General features: G+C 52.7%; 1 protein-coding gene across 4 annotated transcripts in view; it reads right to left on the reverse strand.

The window, feature by feature from the left end:
* LOC311316143 (nck-associated protein 5-like) overlaps window positions 1–24,273 on the reverse strand; it is a gene marked incomplete at its 5' end in the record, with an annotated part of 135,426 nt that overhangs the window by 59,554 nt on the left and 51,599 nt on the right. For 3 of the 4 annotated variants that reach the window (XR_014630698.1, XM_084446927.1, XM_084446926.1), the window contains 2 exons: window positions 206–339; window positions 13,517–13,580. Coding sequence is in view for 3 of the 4 variants with exons in the window: in XM_084446927.1 (XP_084303053.1) it covers window positions 206–339; window positions 13,517–13,580 (198 nt within the window). The remainder of the gene's footprint in view (window positions 1–205; window positions 340–13,516; window positions 13,581–24,273) is intronic. The other variant, XM_084446928.1, reaches the window with a different exon arrangement.

Genomic DNA, 24,273 nt, shown 5'->3' on the forward strand with positions numbered 1-24,273 from the left:
GTGACCCTAAACTAGAACCAAACGCCGCGCTGAGGTCATTCTGACAACGCTTCGCCGCCGGTGCCGTCTTCAGCGCGGGACGCACGCGCGGACGGCCGAGGGACGCGTACAGTACGTGCGCTAAAAACGCCGCGCCGAGCGTTCCCCTCGGTTCCGTCCCGTCGTCATGGATACAGGCATGGATACGCGTCATCGCCGCGGTTACCTGGAGAAATGCTGCTGCAGAGAGACCATCTGCGCGCGGCCCGACTCAGAGTCCTCCGTCGCTTCTCGGAGGCGCTTCTCGCTGTCCAATTGCAGGCGTCGTTCTTCCTCGAGCTCGTGAATCAGCTTCTCTCGCTGTCAGGGGGGGGAGGGAGGGAGGGGGGGGGGGGAGAGAGAGGCGTGTTTAGTGGCTGGATGTTAACGAGCAAAACTAGTTTAATCAACGATGCTATTTGACTGGGATAGCAGACGATGATGTCTTTATTTGTCACACACACACACACCCCAACACACACACACACACAACCCCACACACACACGTGTAATGGGCGACACATGGGAACACACACACACACGCATTTAGGGTTGCCGATGAAATGTTTCTCTGTGCTTAACCCATCCTGTCGTCCTTCCTCCAAGGGCAGCCGGGAGCAGACAGCCGGGAGTACCCCCCCGCCCTCTCTCTCCCTCCCTCTCTCTCCCTCCCCCCCCTCCCCCCGAGTACCATCTTGCTGTGAGGTGACTGGACCATCATCCAGCCCGGATATTGAACGTGAAACCACAAAAACTGTGGTTTCATAATTGCTTGCCGTATCTGTACTGCCTGCACATTTTCACGAATTTCCACTTGTTGGCTTCGGACCACGTTCGCAGAAGAAAAATGGATGTAGCTTGGGCTAAACACGGGGGCCAGTGACCGTACACATTAGTTGAAAAGAAATAGCGAAGCTCTGAACGCTTCTTTCTGCAGGGGCCAAGCCGCTAATTGGAGTCAGCTCCTGCTCAGGCCAACTTTCTTAGAAGTCCCTCGAAGCGGAGTCCGTCCTTGGATTGGAATTGGCTTCAAAGGACTCCTGCACTCTGTGAACTCGCTGAGGAGGCATTTCTACTCAGGGATAACTTTAATTTCTGTAGAAAAAAAGTAATCAGTCTATGCCTCTTAATGATAAGCCACTCAAACATTAGGCTACTGGTCATCTTGTGAGGAATGTTGCAAGCTTATACTACAAAAAAAGACTATGGCTGACCAGCTGTATAGCTGTTTTACTGTACTAACGGACTATAGATTTCTTACATGACCAACTGGGGTCTACTGTCCATCAGTAGCCTAACTACAAGCTTCAGAGCGTCTGAACAGCAGAGCCCTGGAGGATCCGAGGAGAAGTAGTAATTGCAAGGCCCTTAATGAAGTCTGAAATCCAAGTCAAATACCCAGAGACATACTTTGCTTCACCGCTGTCAGTTGCCTGTTCCTGTAAATGGTAAATGGTGACCACTTACAACACGCCCCCTCCCCCCACACCCCCCCATTGAGATTAATTATGCATCCACCGTGTCTCCTCTGAGAATTTCATCCTTCATCCAGTAACAGCAGACAAAGCCACACAAAAGCACTACAGTGCCACCTAGTGGTCACGAGACTGAACAGCAACTGCACTTGTGACACATTTCAGTCTCGGACAGCACTGATGTCATTTCCCCCCAGACAGCCCCCTCAGCACCTGTGATTTCATTTGGGCCTACATTAAATCAAGGCAAACTCCTGCAAGGGAGGTGTAACTCATGTTAAGGGCTTTCCCAGGGCGGGATTTGAACCCACATTCGACAAGTTGACACACTGACAGCGTCTTTGAGGGACGTGGATTCACAGGTTATGCAAATTGCAAAAGTTTGCAAACGTTATACTGCAGTCCAGTGCATTTTGAAAGCTGAATGAATATAAGCTACCATACAACGTAAAGAAAACATTAGTTTTCCCCTTTGGAGAACAATATAAACCTTGTTTGCTCCTGGTTTGGGCACAGAGTGCTGAAGATCCAGTAAACAGTCATGTTTCACTGTTGACTTGGCAGAAAATCCTCCCAACAGCAGTTTGATGCTGTGAAGCAGTCGGACAGACCGCATTAAAACCCGAGTCCCACTAAAACCACCGCTGGTCTTCAAGATGGCCGTAAATCTGCTACTATGCCGGGCGCCTTTTTTTCAACGCACTGGGGAGGCTGTGCGTCAGGGTATTAATGGCGTGCGTAAATCTCCCGCTCCAGAACCATAAAGCATCATAACCTCCGTGCCAAGTTCTCGACCTGGACCCGGACCAAACGAGTCCCCGGGCCCTCTATTGTGAGGCCTGGTTGCTTAGTTAAGACCAACAGCTGAGCCGGCCATCACGGCAGATGTCTCTTAGACCAGAACAGAGCAGCTCAACTATTCAGGTGCGCGTTTTCACCAAATACGGCGCCACTAACGTATAGCCTACAATGGTAAACATCTACCACAAAGTGAGATTTCACAGGCGTTATATTGGATCTTATTTTGCCAATCTGTTGTATAACAAACATGAATTACCTATATAAACCCCCACCCCCTTTTTTCTCTTCCCCAGATTTAATAAGTGATCATAATCGGTGGTTTAGCCTGGATTTTGGACAGAAAAGAACAGTAGCTTTGTCCACATCTCCCCCTTGAACCCCCCAGGCAGAAAACCCCCTATAAATCTCTACTCTGCAGACAGGGCCTTGCCAAGTGCGGTAATAACAACCCGCTTTTACAACATACATTATGTTGAAAGCAGTCTATTGCTTTTGTTCAATTTACAATTTCAGCAACTTAACTAGGCCTGGGAGCAGTTTAAAATTGAACGTTACAATTTCTTTATGTAGCCAGGAATCCTAACAATACCATTGCACAATTTCACAGCTGAAGTAGCCTATGTACAAATTGAAAACATATTTACAAGTGCTCCTAGCAAATACGTCTATACCTCCAGCAGCAACAGTAGCTGAACTAGTATTTGTAAGGAGAAATGTGTGATGAGATCTTTATAAAAGGCTTATTTATCGGTACATCCCGTCTCTGAGGAGAGATCAGTGGCTGTCATGGTCGCGTCAGTAACCTGCACTTCCCTCTTCGTCCGGTAGATGGCTCTCCTCCCAAGGAAGAGCGTCACAACCCCAAAAGAGCCCCGACGCCGGAGCATCAGTGTACATAAGAAAGTTCACAGTATTATTTTGATCATAGAATCGAACAATGTACTTGATTTCCCACAGATACTTGCTTGACCAAGAGTTAACACGGGTTTAGAGTTGCCACGGCCAGATAGGCCTTGGGACCAGACCATACGTCGTATTTCAGGATTAACCTTTGGCCTCTTTGGGATTAGCGGGTCTATTACCCGGTTTAAGGCGGACAGGCCACTCCGTCATAACATCACAGTGCATGAGTTATGATCATAACATCACAGTGCATGAGTTATGATCAGCTCCCGTTTTAATGCCTCTCAGCTGACACGCAAGATCAAAACCCGTGATCTTCATACCGCGGTGGCCACGGTGGGGCATCGAAAAGATAGAAAACGTGTCTGTGTAGACCCATCTACGCTGTTAAAAGTTAGCGCTGATACAAGGTTTTACCGTAGTGACTGTAATTAATTGGACAGCGTGAGTTTCTCATTGTAAATGACGCATTGCTAGACCTCCGAGGTGAATCACTCCAGTCCAAAGCCCCTGATAGCCTCCACGACCCGGAGAGGATTCTAAATTAATTAGAGGTTCTGCCCCTCTCCCGTACCATTGTGCCCGAGGAAAAGCCGCAGTGCAATGTTATCAGGGAAAGTGGATGCACAGGCGTGTGTGTGTGTGTGTGTGTGTGTGTGTGCGCGCGCGTTCGCTCAATAATCTCTTCATTACACAGTAAAACCTCAGTAGGAGCTCTTGCTGAATCAAAGGCCTGAGAGTGTATATTTGGCCCACTGCTACACACACACACACACACACACACACACACACACACACACACCAGGGACACAATGCTCTTTGCTGGTCTCTCATTCATCAGCGAGCCAGGGGGGGCAGGGTCTGTATTGACGAGCGTGGGTTTAGTGGGACGGGGGTTTTGTCCGCCTGGCAAACACAACGCTTTTGATTAATGTGACTTCCAGGGCCAACAATGCTATAATATAAACACTATCGTGTCAACAACAACAACAACAAAAAGGTAAGTACCGTTTGTAGCATGTCCACATTCACTCTACGTTTTATAGTATTTCAAGCTGATATTTTATGCTAATAATGACTAAATGTGTTCCAACCTGCTAAAAAGACTTTGATACAGTACGCTGTATTTGGTACGGCGTGCGGGCGAAGCCTCGCCACTTCTCCAAATGAAAACGGTCCCGCTATCGACGCGCCGACGCGGAAATGACTTATCTGTGAAATATGGAGGAAACCAAAAGCCGTGTTATTAACTCAGGAACCACAACCCCGTGTCCCTGGGGGCCCCATCAATTCAATTATCACGGAGGGGCCACCGATACGTTACGGCTCGCTACGGGGCGACTGCACACACACCGGGGTGTGTTAAAGCATACGAGGGGCCCATTTATCACTGCCAAGAGAACCCCCTCCATCCCCCCCCAATAACCACGCACACACACACACACACATCCCTAATATCACCCTCGCCCCAGCCAGAGCACATGTGCTCCAGAGAGCCCGGCCAGGGCCCCGTGTGGAGAGGCGATTTAGGCTCGGCTGTCAGCCTCTGTCAGTCCCCTGAATGCGGAGGAGCAGAGCTGGGAGCCCCGGTCCCCTGGCCACGGCTGATAAGACCGATCTATAGAGACAGCACCTGAGGCCCCCCCGAGTCCCCCTGACCCCCCCCCCCCCCCCTCGGACCTCGGCACTGCCAGTGATCCTCCAAACAGCTGTCAGGCAGGCTGATGCTCTCTCTCTACCGGCCGGGGAGACCACTGCCCACAACCTCCCACTGACACTGCTCACGTCTCACTCACTCAGTCACTCGCTCGCTCACTCACTCACTCACTCACTCACTCACTCCCTGACTCACTCACTCACTCACTCACTCACTCACTCACTCACTCACTCACTCAGTCACTCACTCTCTCACTCCCTGACTCACTCACTCACTCACTCACTCACTCACTCACTCACTCACTCACTCACTCACTCACACCTCACTCACACCTCACTCACTCACTCACTCACACCTCACTCACACCTCACTCACTCACTCACTCACTCACTCACTCACTCACTCACTCACTCACTCACTCACTGACTCGGTCACTCACTGACTCGGTTACTCACTCATTCTCTCACTCACTCACATCTCTCATTCTCACTCACTCACTCACTCACTCACTCACTGACTCACTCACTCACTCACTCACTCACTCACTCAATGACTCACTCACTCACTCACTCACTCACTCACATCTCTCTCATTCTCACTCACTCACTCACATCTCACTCAGTCACCCAGTCACTCAGCCACTCACTCACTCACTCACTCACTCACACATCTCACTCACTCACTCACTCACTCACTCACTCACTCACTCACTCACTCACTCACTCACTCACACATCTCACTCACTCACTCACTCACTCACTCACTCACTCACTCACTCACTCACTCACTCACTCACTCACTCACTCACCCCTCTCTCACTTCTTCATATCCAGTACTAGACACTCAATCTTCACGGAGAGCAACAGAAGGGCGGGAACACACAAGCTCTCTCCATACGATCTCTCTCCATACGATCTCTCTCCATACGATCTCTCTCCATACGATCTCTCTCCATACGATCTCTCTCTATACGATCTCTCTCCATACGATCTCTCTCCATACGATCTCTCTCCATACGATCTCTCTCCATACGATCTCTCTCTATACGATCTCTCTCCATACGATCTCTCTCCATACGATCTCTCTCCATACGATCTCTCTCCATACGATCTCTCTCCATACGATCTCTCTCTATACGATCTCTCTCCATACGATCTCTCTCCATACGATCTCTCTCCATACGATCTCTCTCTATACGATCTCTCTCCATACGATCTCTCTCCATACGATCTCTCTCCATACGAGCTCTCTCCATACGATCTCTCTCCACACGATCTCTCTCCATACGATCTCTCTCCATACGATCTCTCTCCATACGAGCTCTCTCCATACGAGGCGTCCAGTGATTCAGACCTCCACTGTTAGGGTTTGCGTTGTCCATCCTCTCTCCCCAGTCTCACACACTCTCTCCCCAGTCTCACACACTCTCTCCCCAGTCTCACACACTCTCTCCCCAGTGTCACACACTCTCTCCCCAGTCTCACACACTCTCTCCCCAGTCTCACACACTCTCTCCCCAGTCTCACACACTCTCTCCCCAGGCTCACACACTCTCTCCCCAGTCTCACACACTCTCTCCCCAGTCTCACACACTCTCTCCCCAGTCTCACACACTCACATCCGGGTCGGTTCCTTCCCAGACTCCGATCAGGGCCATATACACGCCAGATCTGGCACTGGTGGCTTAGTTCCGGCGCATATATGGCCCAGATCCGCTTGCTATCTTGGTTCTCATCTTAATTGCATTTTCTACACGAATGACACCGCAGCGTCCGCATGCTCCAGAGTTCCTCGCACGCCGACACAGAGAAGTAGATCGGCGAGCTAATGTGAAAACCATCCAATCTTCTTTCGTTTACGTTTTTGTTCAAGCATGAACCCATCGAACGCGGCGATCGACGTGCGAGAAAAACTAAATAGTGCGCGCGTGTGCGTGCGTGGCGCTCGTGCGCGCGAACGACGAGGGAAAGGAAAATAAACCCGGTTTCGCACAAACTGCGGCGTTTATTTTCCCGTGTTGTTTAGACAGCCGTTTCCAGCGGTCAGAATCTCGCCCGCTGCTTTCAATGGCCTTTTAATGGACAGCCGACCGGCCGGGCCGACCAGCGGCAGGAGAGACCCCACCTTCACAAACCTCTTCGCTTCTCTTTTTTTCTCTCTCCCGACAGGAAAACCAGCATCCTGCCTAAAGACCTGCTCGGTTCCCTCCCCGCGGCACCCTGGGAAAAAGGAGAAGGCCTTATTGAGCAGCCCTGCCCAACGCCACACCTCTCCCCTGGGCTGGAATTCCGGGGCCGAGCGTCACCTACAGCGGAGGCCGGGGGCCCTGAATGAGAGGTTTTGATGGGGGGGGGGGGGAGGACAGGGCCACGCTTGTTGGGGGAGACTAGAGGGCCCTGTGTTCCAGCGATCGCGGCCGGGTAAACAGAGCTATCCGAGCCGCGGCCGGTATCCCCTTCTGGGGGGGGGGGGTGTTTGTCCCTGTCAGGTTGGAGAGTGTTCAGGTCTGGAGGTGTGGGCGGGTGGGGTGGGGCGGAGGGGGGGGGCAGGCGCGGCGCTTCCTGGACCCGTCTTAAGGAGCGTCTCCTGACGAGGAAACAGGATGTTGGGCTGACAGACAGGTTTGGTGGCTGTGTCAGCGTCTCGCTTGTCACCGGTACTCAACGCCCGTTGGGTCACACGCGTACACAGGAAGTTCACTATGCTGGTATCTGGACCACATCAACGCAAATGAAGGATATCTCTCTTTAGAGATAATTACATCTCTCCAAGATAGCAAGCGGATGTGTAATAATTCTGGGCCATATATGGGCCGGAACTAAGCCACAAGGGCCAGATCTGGCCTGTATATGGCCCTGATCCGCTTGCTATCTGGGCTCTAACTAGTTATAATGAAAGAATCTCTGAAATCCCATACCAGAATGTTAAAAAGCCCTTAAGGCTCAAGGGTCATGACACTGGCGGTAGCTAAGGCGGTAAATATCCAGAACCCCGACTAAAACCGACCCTACCCAGAGTTAACGCTCTCGTTAATGTTGTGCTATTTACACGGAGCGGCGGCCATGTTGTGGCGCGGACCGGGTCGGCCAATCGACGGCGGCGGTGCCTGCGTGCCCGGGCGCCACGCGAAAACCATAAAGATTCCTTTCGCATTCTTTTCCTGCGCAATGCAGTCGTACGGCGGTGTAACGTAACGCAGCGGCGGGTCCCTACGGGACGAGTCAGCAGAAAGGCAGGAGGGCCCAGTGGCATTCCTGCTCTGTGATCAGGTTACAGAGAGAGAGAGAGAGAGAGAGAGAGAGAGAGAGGGAGGGAGAGAGAGAGAGAGAGAGGGAGAGAGAGAGAGAGAGGGAGGGAGGGAGAGAGATAGGGGGAGAGAGGGGGAGAGGGAGAGAGAGAGAGTGAGGGAGAGAGAGAGAGAGAGAGGGAGAGAGAAAGAGAGGGAGAGGGAGAGAGAGAGAGAGAGGGGGAGAGAGGGAGGGAGAGGGAGAGAGAGAAAGGGAGAGAGAAAGAGAGGGAGGGAGAGAGAGAGAAAGAGAGGGAGAGAGAGGGAGAGAGAAAGAGAGGGAGAGAGAGAGAGAGTACAAGGAATTGGGACAGAGAACAGAGAGGAAATCTGTGGCACCTAGACTGGATGAGAGGCATCAGACACTCCAGGAGACACACACACACACACGCACACACACACGCACACACACGCACACACACACACGCACACACACTTGGGGGCGAATTCACTAAAGGATTGCGCAGCTTTTCCTGACGCAAAGCCTGTGCAAATAAGTCAAAAATTATGTTTGCTATTCACAAAGCCCTCGCAAAGGGTGAAATACGGTGTTAACTGCGTTGCGTTCGTCATTGCGTTTCTCTGCGCCGGTGTTATTAGCTCATATTTAAATTAGGTAATATGGGCGGAGAATGTTCCCCTTTCTATGCAAATGAACATTATTGCAAAACCCGCCCAATTCACAAAGATCGGCGCAAATTGCCTCACGCAGTTAAAGTGAAATTAATACCGTTTTCAGAAACGTGGTGGTATTTAAGCGCAAGGGGTGTGTCGCGGCCAGCTGTCCGCTGATCATGGCAGCGGTGATTGTTGCGAGGCGAAGGCATCGCAATGCCAGGCATGTTGTTCGTGAGAGAATATTTAGAAGAAGGTCACTTTTTGATTTAACACTAGAACCACCGCGGTAGCTGTTTGGACACCAGAGCGCGCAGCTCTTCAGCCAACTGGAGGATGAAGTCGCGTCTGTGGAGGCTCTGTAGACTATGCGTCTCTCCACCCGTCCCCAGCGAGTCCAAGCTCCCCCAATGAATAATACTTATAATAGCCTACATAGCACGAAACTGTGCGTATAATAGTCTATACGCGAAACTGCGCATTCCCTATAGCTGTTCATTGAACGGCTGGGGGCCGATATAGGTAGGCCTATAAATAAATAAAAACATAGCCTACACAATATTTTTTTATTTGAATGGTCTTGAAAATATTTTGCTTTTGTATCATAGGTGACGGCAGGTATCATCTTCAGCCATGGATGATGACTCCCGTGCGTAATCCTTCCAACGTTGGAGAGGCGGCGTACAACTGGGCTCACATCAGGACGCGCGGTGTGATTGAGTGCACATTTGGAATCCTGAAAAGCCGTTTAGATGCCTAGATCGTACCGGTGGGGCAATGTTATACACTCCCCCAAAAGTATGCCAGATCATCGTGCTGCAACTTGCATAACATAAAATGACAATTTTTCCTTTGTTCGTCTTTTCAAATCATTCCACCTCCGTTTGCAGTCTTCCGCGTTTACACACACAAACTGACTGATTGGGAAATTAAACCCCAAATATGATTTTTTGCTGCAGTCGTGATATTTTTTGCGGAAAGCTGTGAGACATGTTTTTGAACCTCGTCCGTGAGGCCTTCAAGTTCGCTGTCTGAAAATCGTATCTTTCTTTTTCTGTCTGCCATCGTCCAATGATATGCTTTCGAGTTGTATGCGCTGTATGCGCAGTATTTATAGTCATTTCCTATATCAGCAGCAAATTGCACTCAGCCGCAAACACCGAATGGGCGTGTTTGCGCTGGGATATTATTAGCGCAATGTCTTTAGTGAATAGGTTTTTAAAACGGAGCACATAGCGGGCGCAACTGACGCGCAATATAATGGTGCAATTAGCGGGCGCAATTTGCTTTAGTGAATTCGCCCTAGACTTCAAAGTCGGCAAGCGTTTTAATCCGTCTCAACTACAACGTGAAGGGCAGGGAGGAGCAGAGAGGAGCAGGGAGGAGCAGAGAGGAGGAGAGAGAAGCAGGGAGGAGCAGAGAGGAGCAGGGAGGAGCAGAGAGGAGCAGAGAGGAGCAGAGAAGAGCAGAGAGGAGCAGAGAGGAGCAGAGAGGAGCAGGGAGAAGCAGAGAGGAGCAGAGAGGAAGAGGGAGGAGCAGAGAGGAGGAGAGAGGAGCAGAGAGGAGCAGAGAAGAGCAGAGAGGAGCAGGGAGGAGCAGAGAAGAGCAGAGAGGAGCAGAGAGGAGCAGAGAGGAGCAGGGAGAAGCAGAGAGGAGCAGAGAGGAGCAGAGAGGAGCAGGGAGGAGCAGAGAGGAGCAGAGAGGAGCAGGGAGGAGCAGAGAGGAGCAGAGAGGAGCAGGGAGGAGCAGAGAGGAGCAGAGAGGAGCAGAGAGGAGCAGGGAGAAGCAGAGAGGAGCAGAGAGGAAGAGGGAGGAGCAGAGAGGAGCAGAGAGGAGCAGAGAGGAGCAGGGAGGAGCAGAGAGGAGCAGAGAGGAACAGAGAGGAACAGAGAGGAGCAGGGAGAAGCAGAGAGGAGCAGAGAGGAGCAGGGAGGAGCAGAGAGGAGCAGAGAGGAGCAGAGAGGAGCAGAGAGGAGCAGAGAGGAAGAGGGAGGAGCAGAGAGGAGCAGAGAGGAGCAGAGAGGAGCAGAGAGGAGCAGAGAGGAGGAGAGAGGAGCAGAGAGGAGCAGGGAGGAGCAGAGAGGAGCAGGGAGGAGCAGAGAGGAGCATAGAGGAGCAGAGAGGAGCAGGGAGGAGCAGGGAGAAGCAGAGAGGAGCAGAGAGGAGCAGAGAGGAGCAGGGAGGAGCAGAGAGGAGCAGGGAGGAGCAGAGAGGAGCAGGGAGGAGCAGAGAGGAGCAGGGAGGAGCAGAGAGAAGCAGAGAGGAGCAGAGAGGAAGAGGAAGGAGCAGGGAGGAGCAGGGAGGAGCAGAGAGAAGCAGAGAGGAGCAGAGAGGAAGAGGGAGGAGCAGAGAGGAGCAGAGAGGAGCAGAGAGGAAGAGGGAGGAGCAGAAAGGAGCAGAGAGAAGCAGAGAGGAGCAGAGAGGAGCAGAGAGGAAGAGGAAGGAGCAGAGAGGAGCAGAGAGGAGTAGGGAGGAGCAGAGAGGAAGAGGGAGGAGCAGAGAGGAGTAGAGAGGAGTAGGGAGGAGCAGAGAGGAAGAGGAAGGAGCAGAGAGGAGCAGAGAGGAGTAGAGAGGAAGAGGGAGGAGCAGAGAGGAGTAGGGAGAAGCAGAGAGGAAGAGGGAGGAGCAGAGAGGAAGAGGGAGGAGCAGGGAGGAGCAGAGAGGAGCAGGGAGGAGCAGAGAGGAGCAGAGAGGAAGAGGGAGGAGCAGAGAGGAGCAGGGAGGAGCAGAGAGGAGCAGGGAGGAGCAGAGAGGAGCAGAGAGGAGCAGAGAGGAGCAGAGAGGAGGAGAGAGGAGCAGAGAGAAGCAGAGAGGAGCAGAGAGGAGCAGAGAGGAGCAGAGAGGAGCAGAGAGGAAGAGGGAGGAGCAGAGAGGAGCAGAGAGGAGCAGAGAGGAAGAGGGAGGAGCAGAGAGGAGCAGAGAGGAGCAGAGAGGAAGAGGGAGGAGCAGAGAGGAGCAGAGAGGAGCAGAGAGGAGTAGGGAGGAGCAGAGAGGAGCAGAGAGGAGCAGAGAGGAAGAGGGAGGAGCAGAGAGGAGCAGAGAGGAGCAGAGAGGAGTAGAGAGGAAGAGGGAGGAGCAGAGAGGAGCAGGGAGGAGCAGAGAGGAAGAGGGAGGAGCAGAGAGGAGCAGAGAGGAGCAGAGAGGAAGAGGGAGGAGCAGAGAGGAGCAGAGAGGAGTAGGGAGGAGCAGAGAGGAGCAGAGAGGAGCAGAGAGGAGCAGAGAGGAGTAGGGAGGAGCAGAGAGGAGCAGAGAGGAGCAGGGAGGAGCAGAGAGGAGCAGAGAGGAGCAGAGAGGAGTAGGGAGGAGCAGAGAGGAGCAGAGAGGAGCAGAGAGGAGCAGGGGGGAGCAGAGAGGAGCAGGGAGGAGCAGGGAGGAGGGGAGGGAGGTTCTAGGGGCCCGGTCTGAGGGCGGAGATGATGAGCAGATCGCACCACGCCAGCGCTTTGACAATTATCTCCCCGACGCAGCTCCTCCTTCTGGTCTATTAGGGGCCGCGCCCGGGCTCAGGAGCAGGCGGGGGTCCGGGAGGGATAATCCCAATTTCAAATGGGGCTCAGAGATACCCCCCCCACCCCACCACCCCCTCGTCCCCCTCATCCTCCTCATCCTCTCATCCTCTCCCTCTCCCCGCTGTCTGGCACAGATAACTCGTCCTTCACCGTGCTCTTCACACACACACACACACACACACACACACACACACACACACACACACACACACACACACACACACACACACACACACAGAGCAGAGCGGTAATTAGCATGGCATCCACACTTGCCGAGTGGGAGAGACTGTCCTTATCCCCAGTGTCCCAGCGAGGCAGCCTGCCAGGCAGCCGATAGGCTACGCTACCTCGGAGTGATACGACACACAGCCGTGCTGATATCGCCGGCCGGGAGAGACCGCGGACCCGCTGACACACCGAGGCGTGACGCTGACGCGGGCCGCGAGGTATGCGGTGGTAAACACGCCGGCGGCGACCGACCGACTGTGAGAGCCCGTGAGTCGGGCGCCGCGCCGCCACGTGACTCCGGTATCGCGGTCGCTCGTGCAATGGCTCCCTCGGTGACCTTCGGCCCGTCGGTGACCTCGCGCTTGCATGCATTCCTCAGAGCCGTAACTGTGGAAGTCGATATCGAGCGTGTCCCCCTCCCCCGACACGCACGCACGAGGACGGATTCCCGGGAAAAATCGCCATCCGTCAGCTTTGTCCTATGAGAGGAGTGCGTTGGGGACGACCGTCAAACATCTGGACGCCGGGCTGGGCCTCTCTCTCTCTCTCTCTCTCTGGCTTGGACCCCTCTAAGACGTCTCTGGACGTGCAAAACGGGTTCAATATCTGAACGTCTAAAAAAACGTTCATTCTGGCTCCTAATTGGATATTTTTTGGACGTCCGAAAAAGACCCGCTGAAATCGCCGTGCAATCATGCCCCCTGCAGTATGCGCTGATGGACGAGGCCTGGCATCCCAGATAGCAAGCGGATCTGGGCCATATACAGGCCAGATCTGGCCCTTGTGGCTTAGTTCCGGCCCATATATGGCGCAGAATCATTACACATCTGCTCGCTATCTGGGATAGATGTGGTGGGTTTGCGACCACGTACGTACGCGCGCATCAATGCATGCAAAACACACATACAGCACAGTACGCTCAGGGCCGGGTGTGTGTGTATCAACCGTGGGGTGTGTGTGTGTGTGTGTGCGTGTGTGTGTGTGTGTGTCAGCGAGCAGTATTAAGACAGAATTTCAACTGTACCATTGTTCCTTTGCTTTTGCCCCGTGCAACTTCCCTCTGCAGGCGAGCCACATCCAGCTTCTCCCTGAACAGAAGAACAGAGAGAGAGAGAGAGAGAGAGAGAGAGAGAGAGAGAGAGAGAGAGAGAGAGAGAGAGTGAGAATGGCTGATCGTTTTTTCACTGGGCCACAGTTAAGTGAGGATCGGGCCCTCTGTTTCTGCTCAGTCTGGGGTCTTGGCCTCTGCCAAACGGCCCTGCCAACACGTCAACACTCCCAGGGGGCACTGGGGCATTTACTACGGTACGCGCGCACCAAACAAGCTGGCGGTTCTGTCTGGATGGAAATAGCACGCCACAACATAAAATCCCGTCCGTACACAGTGCATAAACCTTCCAAACACACACAAGCACACGCGCACGCTTGTAAACAGATGAGCTCACACACACACACACACACACACACACACACACACACACACACACACACACACAGAGCGACAGATACACAAGGCTCAACGGGTGAAAATAGCACAGCTCTACATCGGCACCCGAGCGCGAGCGCGTTCTCCCGCTGTGGAGATCGGAGCTCATTCCGCCGGCACTCGGAGATTAGATCTTCTGTCGACGGCTTTCCCCGAGGCGACCCGGAGACCGACGACTCATCTTGGGACAGGTAGCTAACAGTACCCGTCTGTCGGCCGGACCCAGACGAGAAGCCTGCGGTCTCGTGGGCCCCGCCGCGATGACCCCCACCGGTAACAATCAGCATTAGTCACGGCTTAATACCCTACAAATGGGTTTCTGTCCCGAGGCAACAAGCTTCAACAATGACACCGCTGAGGTACTTTAACGCGCCACGTAATAGTCCGACCGCACGTGCTATTGTCTAGCCGCGGCGTACAGCTCAACAAACAAAGCCTTCTTCGTCGACTTACCGAGGGGAACCCCCCACCCCAGAGAAAGGCTGTAAAAATACCACACAAAAAAGCAGGTAGGGTTGGTGACGGTACAGTAGCTACAGGGTACTGAACACTGAGAGAGACTCCCGGTGTTTTATGCCACGGAGGCTGTGTGGCTTTTCAAATCAGCGCCGGGGTAATTACGCAAGACTAAGCCTGGCATATCGGTCGGGCGGGCGGCGCATCACGCTGGAAGTTGAGCTGTGTGTGTGTGTGTGTGTGTGTGTTAATAGGGTGTTAACACACACACACACACACACACACACACAGGCACACGCATACACAGAAGGGCGCACCCACCCGCGTGCACACACACACACACACACACACAAAGGCTGTGTGCCCGAGCTGTGAGAAATGTGAAAACTATGTATGTGCGTGCGTGCGCGCGCGTGTGTGTGTGCACACCTGAAACACAGCAACTCGCGCTCGAGTCACCCAATCCAGCGCGTCCGTTCAGATTACCCCGGATGTGCTCTACTACCCTCAGAGAAACTCCTGCAACTTATCACCCCACTTCTTTGTTATCTTAACCAGGGCTGGTCTAGCTCTCGTTTTCTCTCGGCCCTTTTGTTATGGCTCGGAGTCAGGCTTGTAAGGGGTTAAGTTTCAGGCCACTTAAGCAGAGACTTGTAACAGAGGCAGAGAAACACGAGCCAACTGTGCAGCCACGAGAAAAGCGTTGCCAAAAATAGAGCAATTTGACATTCTGTGTTAAACATAATTATAGTAATTGGTACATATTTAACCAGCAGTCAAAACAGTATTTCTCAGCGACAGAGTCAATGGCAACATTTGTGTCCAATTGCAGACCCTGAAACGACGCGGAATGTTAATAGCGTTCATGTAAGCCAGGGTCACGCGGCGGCGGCCGTTTAGCATATTGAACTCTGAAGTCATGCCGCGTTTACATTTCAAATACGTCCCGATTTTTTGGACATTTTGCCGATCGGTTCCCTACAAACCTTAAGCAGCTGTGTAAACGTGCCCGTCGTCGGGGGCCCACGCGGAGCCGGAGGCAGGAGAAGGGCCATTATGACAAACAGCCATAAATCTCAACCCTTCGTCCGTGATCCTCCCGGTGATAAATCGTGATGTTCTCCCTTGCTCTGGTCAGATAATGAGCCACCAGCGACCACAGACCAGCGCCGTCTCTACATCGCGTTCCACTGTCAGGGACTGAACACGTGGACGTACTAAACCAGGTAGTTTGCGGTGCGTAAAATGTGTACTTTGTGCAGGAGGCCTATGCGTACACGTGTGCTGTGCGATGTGTGTGTGTGTGTGTGTGTGTGTGTGTACTATTGGGTTCATAAATGTGAGAAGAAGAGATTGAGCATCATATTCTGCACTGCATCCACTGAATCTCTCTCTCTCTCTCCCTCTCCCACTCTCTCTCTCTCTCTCTTTCTTCCTCTTTGAACCCAACTAGAAGAGTACATTCCATTAGCCAATGGCGATCCCGGCGTGAGCAGACGTAGTTTGGCTCGTGGCCGGCCCCCCTGCGGATCCCAGTCGGTGACCTGGAATCACTTGGACCCAGATAGCAAGCGGATCTGGGCCATATATGGGCCGGAACTAAGCCACAAGTGCCAGATCTGGCCTGTATATGACCCTGATCGGATTGCTGTCTGGGTGTCGACGCCGCCGCGATGGTGAGCAGCGAGGCGGCGTCACGCTTCAGCGGAGCGGGCCGGACCACCTGACACCTCCCCCCCCCCCCCCACACACACACACACACAACACACACACCTCCTCCACCGTCGTTCCCACGCCTCGCACGACCCAGTCCCACAACACACCATCCTTTCCTCCGGGCCTCATCCGTACGCCGTATCGCCGCCGCGTCGCGTGCTCGCCGTAACAACCTCAAACCCTCCCTTCCCCCCCGTTCTATCGTCCTCTCAGAGCCCGCGGTCGGCGAAAAGACGCCCCCGCGTGTCGCATCCCTACCGGATCCGCACCGACGCGCCCTCCCTCTCTCCCTCCACCCCCTCCTCCTGCGATCGCGTCAGCCTTCACAACAGGCGCGCTTGTTTTCGCTACAGTCGGGCGTCGGAGCGTCGCGGCGTGCGAGGACACGATCTCACGGGGGGTGGCGAGATCAGTCGGAGGGGAGGGAGGGAGGGAGGCGCGATGCTATTTGCCCGACGTGAACCGACACGTCGGAACAGAGGGAGACGGTCTTTGAACTGCGCGGTGGGCGTCGCCACGCTGTGGGTTTGACATCCTTATTATACCGTACGTAGTATTATACCTACTTGTGCGTACCGCCGGTTTGAACCAGCCGAGTGATGTTTTATTTCTGGGGGGCTTTGTCTGTCACTCTCATCGTGAGAGATAGCGCTGCGCCGGCTTTGTTTTCTCCTGTCTCGCTCTGGCGCCGAGGTCCCAGATAGCAAGCGGATCTGGGCCGTATACAGGCCAGATCTGGCCCTTGTGGCTTAGTTCCGGCCCATATATGGCCCAGAATCATTACACATCCGCTTGCTATCTGGAGGTACGATCAAATCAAAACCCACACTGGCCCGGGAACATGAATATCCGCTTGTAATCATCTACAGGCATGACATACTGCCCAGATAGCAAGCGGATCTGGGCCATATATGGGCCGGAACTAAGACACCAGTTGGGACAGACGGAGTCCTACAGAGGACAGACCTGCGGCCGGAGAGGAGACAGTTCTATCCATCCGTCCAATGTCCATAATATGAGGCTTGAATAAACTGCGAGCAAACCAAACATTATCTGGATCTGACTCGACCGCCAGAGTACACAGCGTTGAGTGGAGGGCAGAGATGTTTGGACGAGGAGTCCCCCCCCCCCCCCCCTTCCAATGCATTCATGTGGCGGAAGGGACAATTAGTGCTCTCGGTCGTTTGATGAGGAACAATGTCCGCCCCTGTCCCCTCTCGGGCTGCCGCGCAACCACGGCCCCGACTACAGAGAGGGGGGGGTCACAGTTCACTGCAACACCCCCCCCCCCCCCCCCCCAACCACCACCACACACACACACTCTGGGCTTTGACCTCAGACCTGGACGACACAGGAGGGCAGAGGGGTGGGGGGTGAGGGGACTGGAGCCATATGTCATCACCTCACACACACCCCTGAAGCTGAGAAGGGGTGTGTGTGTGTGTGTGGGGGGGGGCAGCTCAAAGACCTGAGTGTTTCCTCACCGCAGCCATCGGTAACGGACGAGGTGTAACGCGATGCGGCTTCCCCGGGAAACGCCACGCAAAGAAGGAACCCTTCTGTCGTTCTACGGCTTCGCCGCGTCGCTACTGAAGGGATACTTCCTGGACACGGAGTTCGTTCTCCAAGGACATTCGTGGAAAGACAGTGAGGAGAATAACCAACGAGCTGAACGATTCAAAAGTATTTTCTTCACACAGGCCAGCTAGTGAAATCGCCTAAGAACTCTCATCTTCTACGACGGCTAGCTACTCGGTTTGTTTGGAATGTGTTCGGCGCGTAGGGATTGGCCCTGCCTGTTTAGTGTCTGCCTAGCTGTTCTCTAACTCTCCGTGTCATGGCTGACCTCATCCGTTAGGAAGTGTGATCATCCGCCGCCGGGACTCCGAGTAGTGTCCTCAGTTCCCCTCCCAGCTGAAGACACTACATAGGATAAACACCGCAGGGATGGATATAAACACAGACACAGACCTCTCCCCACACACACACACACACACACACACACACACACACACACACGGTGCTACAATCACAATGACAGAGCCATGTTTTTATTCAGTCTATCACGCCACATTCAGTCTGACACTCATGCTCCGACACGTAATCACGTGTGTATCACTCTCCAGACTAGAAAGGTGTCTTTATCTGCACATTCCTTCCCTGGGACGATTGTGTGTGTGTGTGTGTGTGTGTGTGTGTGTGTGTGTGTGTGTGTGTGTGGCAGACACGTGACAGTCAGTCAACACATGCTTTGCATTGGCTCTCAGGCCTGATTGCCTACCCTGCCTGTCTGCCTGCCTGCCTGTCTGCCTGTGTGCCTGCCTGCCTGCCTGCCTGCCTGCCTGTCTGTCTGTCTGTCTGTCTGTCTGTCTGTCTGTCTGTCTGTCTGTCTGCCTGCCTGTCTGTCTGTCTGTCTGTCTGTCTGTCTGTCTGTCTGCCTGCCTGCCTATCTGTCTGTCTGCCGGCCTGCCTGTCTGTCTGCCTATCTGTCTGTCTGCCTGCCTGTCTGCCTGCCTATCTGTCTCTGCCTATCTGTCTGTCTGTCTGTCTGCCTGTCTATCTGTCTGTCTGTCTGTCTGTCTGTCTGTCTGTCTGTCTGTCTGTCTGTCTGTCTGCCTGCCTATCTGTCTGTCTGTCTGCCGGCCTGCCTATCTGTCTGTCTGCCTGTCTGTCTGCCTATCTGTCTGTTTGCCTATCTGTCTGTTTGTCTGCCTGTCTGTCTGCCTATCTGTCTGTCTGCTTGTCTGTCTGCCTATCTGTCTGTCTGTCTGCCTGTCTGTCTGCCTATCTGTCTGTCTGCCTGCCTGCCTGCCTGCCTGCCTGTCTGTCTGTCTGTCTGCCTGCCTATCTGTCTGTCTGTCTGTCTATCTATCTGTCTGTCTGTCTGCCTGCCTGCCTGCCTGCCTGCCTGCCTGCCTGTCTGTCTGTCTGTCTGTCTGTCTGTCTGCCTGCCTGCCTGCCTCCATGCAGCCCTCCTTTCTGCTGACTCATCCTCTGCTGTCTAAAGGCCATTTGACTCTCATTGTGGAGTCGACACCTCGTTAGAGAGGCTGCGCAAACACGGTGTCCCTCTTTACGGCAGCAGACAAACGAGTCCCTCACCTACAATAGACACAAAGGTGGAGAGAACACTGGCAAGGGCCCTCAGGGGCCCCTGTCTCTCTGGGACTACAAACATGGCTCATAGAAAATAGATAGATAGATAGATAGATAGATAGATAGATAGAGAGAGAGAGAGAGAGAGAGAGAGAGAGAGAGAGAGAGATAGATAGATAGATAGATAGATAGATGATAGATAAAGGATAGATAGATAGATAGATAGATAGATAGATAGATAGATAGATAGATAGATAGATAGATAGATAGATAGATAGATAGATAGATAGATAGATAGATAGATAGATAGATAGATTGATAGAGAGAGAGAGAGAGAGAATGAGAGAGAGAGATAGATAGATAGATAGAGAATGAGAGAGAGAGAGATAGAGAATGAGAGAGAGATAGAGAATGAGAGAGAGAGGGGGGGTGAGAAATAGAGAGAGATGGGGGAGATAGATAGATAGAGAGAGAGAGAGGCGGGGGGAGATAGATAGAAAGAGAGAGGGGGGGATAGAGAGAGATAGAGGAGAGAGAGAGAAGGGGGGGGGGCTTCTATAGAGCTTACATCATCAGCCTATCCCACTCCAGTGTTGAGCCCAAACCCCGCTGAGTGGACGAGGTCTCCTCGTTTCTCCCACAATTACCCTGTGATTTACAATAGGAGGAGCGGGCGCTGAAGTTTGTTGACATTCCCGACCCCGGCCGACCTCAACATGAAACCCAGCTCATTCCGGACGTCACTAACGGTTCCGTCTCGCAAAAACGCCTCTCCTCGTATCGTCCGGTGAGATATACCGTAGGCAATAACACAAGGGAATGTTTACGTAGGAGCTCTGTCTTCGTAGCAGTTCTTATCGGTAGATTTGCGAGATGTTGAAAGTTATGCGTGGGAAGAAGGATGCCCGTGAACACACAGATGGCAAGCGGATCTGGGCCATATACGGGCCGGAACTAAACCACAAGGGCCAGATCTGGCCTGTATATGGCCCAGATCCGCTTGCTATCTGGGCACTCAAGTCACATCGGATGCTTGGCTCATGAACATGTTTGCATGTGAGAGCGTTGTATCACATACTGTCTATCATCTATTGTGAGACTTTTCCCCATGAATTAAGATGTTTGCTAGTTTTATCAGTTAATCCCCACATGGACACAGAAAACACGGTAGACTAGATAGTTCTGCCAAGAAACTGTCATTACAGAGAAATAATCAAAACGTCGCCTTTGGAACCGAACCTGATTGGGAAAAAAGCCATTTTTTAATAGTGAGGCAGAACAGTAGGCCATTAAGATTTACACCTTAGTGAACTCACATGGAGCAACCAGCCTTCTAAAAAACCACAAGAATGCTTTCGCTCTAATGACATCATCAAGCAATCAGGGGGAGATCATAACAGCCTGTCTCTGGGCAGATTAGCGAGGATGCTGTAATCCGCTGTTGGCTGACACTTGAACTTATTTTTATTGGTTATAAATAGTGTCAGTGTGTTAAGTTTTAATGTTTTTCTCCAGAGTGACAACACATTCCAAAGGTAGGACGCCAACAATGAACAGAGTGTGAGAACCGAGGGACATAGAGGGCCCTGCCGTGAGACACGGGCTGCGTTCCCAATCGCATATTTCTACTACTTACTACCAGTACCTACTACAGCTGCCCTTAGAAAGTACGTACTTTGCAAGCAGTAGGCATCCAATTGGGACATACTACCTTGTCATAACATTGCGCCTTGAAATTTGCCCACATCCGTCGCTGTCCATAACGCGACATTCATCTACAGCTGTCACAACTCGCACATTTGACGCACATTTCCGCTGCGCACAGGATTGTGGGTCAGAATAGCCAGAAAAGCCTGCTGGCGTGCATACTGCAAAATACGACGAAATATTTTTGCCATACTGCATGTGGCATACTATGTATTGGGACATACTACATCCTGTTTTGGCATACTATATAGTAGGGTAGTATGCGATTGGGAACGCAGCCACGATGTAAAGCACAACATGATAGGCGACCAGATAATGCCTGTCGGTAAATAGGCGACCAGCGGTATACATGATATGTGACACCACAGTTATAGCTGAAGTAATAGTAGTAGTTTCATCGGTGTCTTAAATCAAGTTCACCAAGAAACCAAACCGTTTCTCAAAGTCAGTTGAAGGACCGTTAACAAAATGGGGGCAAAGTCAGACCCCCAACCGATCTGGACCTTCCCTGCCGGAGAGAACAAGAAGAGCAGAGCCTTCCAACACCCTCGGACCCGGGGGCTGTTTCTAGAGTTCCCACGTGCTTGCCTGGCCTCCCAAAAAGAAGGACGCCTACCAGGCCGGGGTTGGAACGCCTTCACGACGCTCTTAACCGAGGTGAACGGCCGGCAAATTGAAACGGACGACTAAGCGACAGCGACGCGTCTCAACAGCCCCCGGGGGAAACGCGCCTCACGCCGCCGTCGTCTTTGGTTTCGGGCGGGCGAGAGGGAGGGAGAGGGGACCTCGGGGAAGGGTGGGAGAGCCCGTGGGAACTCAGGAGTCCCGCTTCCAAAAATGAAACGAGTCATTCTGGCCGTCGCTGAAGGGGGAACGCTCCCATGCTGGGACCCTGAGAGGGCGGGAATTGAAGAGGAGAACATTCCTCAGTAATTCAGTTTGACCTGAGAACCCATGTTACCCAGAGTCTCTGAGTACACAGTGCTGCCACATACAGGGAGACGGAGGGGGAGGAGAACACAGGGGGAAATAGGAAACAGAACAGTTAGGGACAGAGAGAGAGAGAGGGAGAGAGAGGGAGAGAGAGAGGGAGAGAGAGAGAGAGAGAAAGGGAGAGAGAAGGGGAGAGAGAGAGAGAGAGAGAGAAAGGGAGAGAGAAGAAGAGAGGGGGAGAGTGAGAGAGAAAGGGAGAGAAAGGGAGGGAGAGAGGGGGGGGGGGGATACTTGTAAATGAATCTTGCTACACTTACCTCTGGCCTGTCAAAAGGTCTCTCTCTGTCTCTCTCTCCATCTCTCTGGATCAGAACCCTTTGGATTTGGCTCCATGTTTGCACGCCGTCAGAATCGGGCAGACTGTTGTGGGCGTGCAGCTCATGGCGCCATCAACAGCTGATGGTACTCCCCGCCACTCCACGCCCACAGCCCAACGCACTCCCTCTGACACGCCACCTTTTAACATTCCTATCTGGCCAGTATTCTCCCAGAAGTACCTCAGTAAGAGGATTACGACATAATGGGACATGTTGGGAGATCCAGCACATGCACACGGCATTTCCTATAAACCAATCCACAATAAATGTGTCCGGCGAAGAACTGGCTCCATGCGTTGGGAGATGGCGGTTTTGATTTGATTTGACTCTGGCTAGATTCACATCAAAGTCTGCAACTCCCCATACGCATCCTGGATGGTGAGAAAGTAGGGGGATGATGTCTGAGATGTTTTCAGTCAGACACACAGGGGGGGACAGGGTGTTGACAGTTTCTAGTTCCATAAAAATCAAATCTCTGCGCTTTATAATCCTCTTAGATTATAATCCCACAGGTAGATGTTTTCAGGGTCCAGCAGGGGATCAAACTGGGCGGCAACACCGCAGCTGTTCACCGTGGAAACGCTAGTCGGGCTGAACTTGAGAACTCTTGAGCGATTAAGACACCCCGGACGATTCTCAAGTACACTGTTAAAAAAGAAAAACAGTTGACAGAAATGTTTGACGCTGGCGCGAATTTATTTATTTATTTTTACTCAAAATGAAGGCGAACGAGAGGCCGGTTTTAGGTCAAAACACCACGGAGAGAGGAGGAAGACAAAAAAAAAGTCCCAAAATAAAAAATGTCAACCTCCCACGCTGTGCTATAAATCTGCAGGCTCAGCTATGTTTACAAGGAGCAGTAGCCAGAAATGGAAGCTGTCACTCAGTCTGTCACACTAGTGGAGAGGGGTGTGTGAGAGGGTGTGTAGCCTACCCCCCCCCCCCCCCCCCCCCACACACACACACACTCCTCTACCATACAGGGGCTGTTTGAGGGATGCCCCCTAGCCTAGCCTTCTAACCCTCCTTGGTCCTGCCATATGGAAGGCCTGGGTGCCCTCTCACCAGTGTGTGTGTGCGTGTGTGTGTGGTGCGTGTGTGTGTGTGGTGCGTGTGTGGGGGGTGTCCAATCAGAAAACTAGGCTACGTTCTTTCGTTTGTGTTGTTTTCCATGTGTAATGAGAGACCCAACAAGCCCATGGGGCGAGAGAGAGAGAGATATATCTGGGTAGGCTATCCAACGCACGGAATCCATAGCTCAACGCTCCCTGCCATTTCAGAGAAGGATTAGCAAACTGCATGGGAGGAGAAAAAATACTAATCTTAATCTATCTGAGAGAGAGAGAGAGGGAGAGAGAGAGAGAGAGAGAGAGAGAGAGAGAGAGAGAGGGGGGGGGGGGCGTGTAGGCAGCATTCCACCACACAAATCTCTGTGAGCTACTTGTTTGGGCCCTCTTGCCCTCCGTGATCAATCAGAATTAAACCGGTTTACTGCTCGGGTCCCCGTGCCGTTCCCACTGACAGCGGGGGGCTGCGCAACTGTTTCTCCCCACCGTGCTTCTGCACCGACCAATGAACACGTCCCGCAAAACCGGGACCGATCTTCTGCACATGGCACCGGGACTGCGATCCGAAATGTAGCCTAATCAGACGGGAACACGCGTCTCAGGACGCACGGTCGCGGTTTAAAGCGACTCGTCGCGTCAAAGAGAATTGGAGACACCGTTGATCGTGTTGTAGCCTGATACAGTCACGGGAACACGCGTTTAACTTTGCAGCCGATTTAAAGGGGGGAGACGATACACAAATGCCCGCGGCAAAGACTGCAAAACCACACACACACACACACACACACACACACACACACACAGCAACTTGGCGAAGCCGACGCGGAGCTGTAGGCTGTAGGTGTTGTATGGGTGTGATCGGAGCAGCCGAGTTGTTCTGTGGAAGCAGGAAAGCGGTGTTGTTCTTACCCTGCCCGGGTTCTAGCATCCTGAGGTTCCGTGT

The sequence above is a fragment of the Borostomias antarcticus genome (assembly GCF_949987555.1).
Source record: "Borostomias antarcticus genome assembly, chromosome: 12".
Taxonomy (NCBI): Eukaryota; Metazoa; Chordata; class Actinopteri; order Stomiiformes; family Stomiidae; genus Borostomias; species Borostomias antarcticus.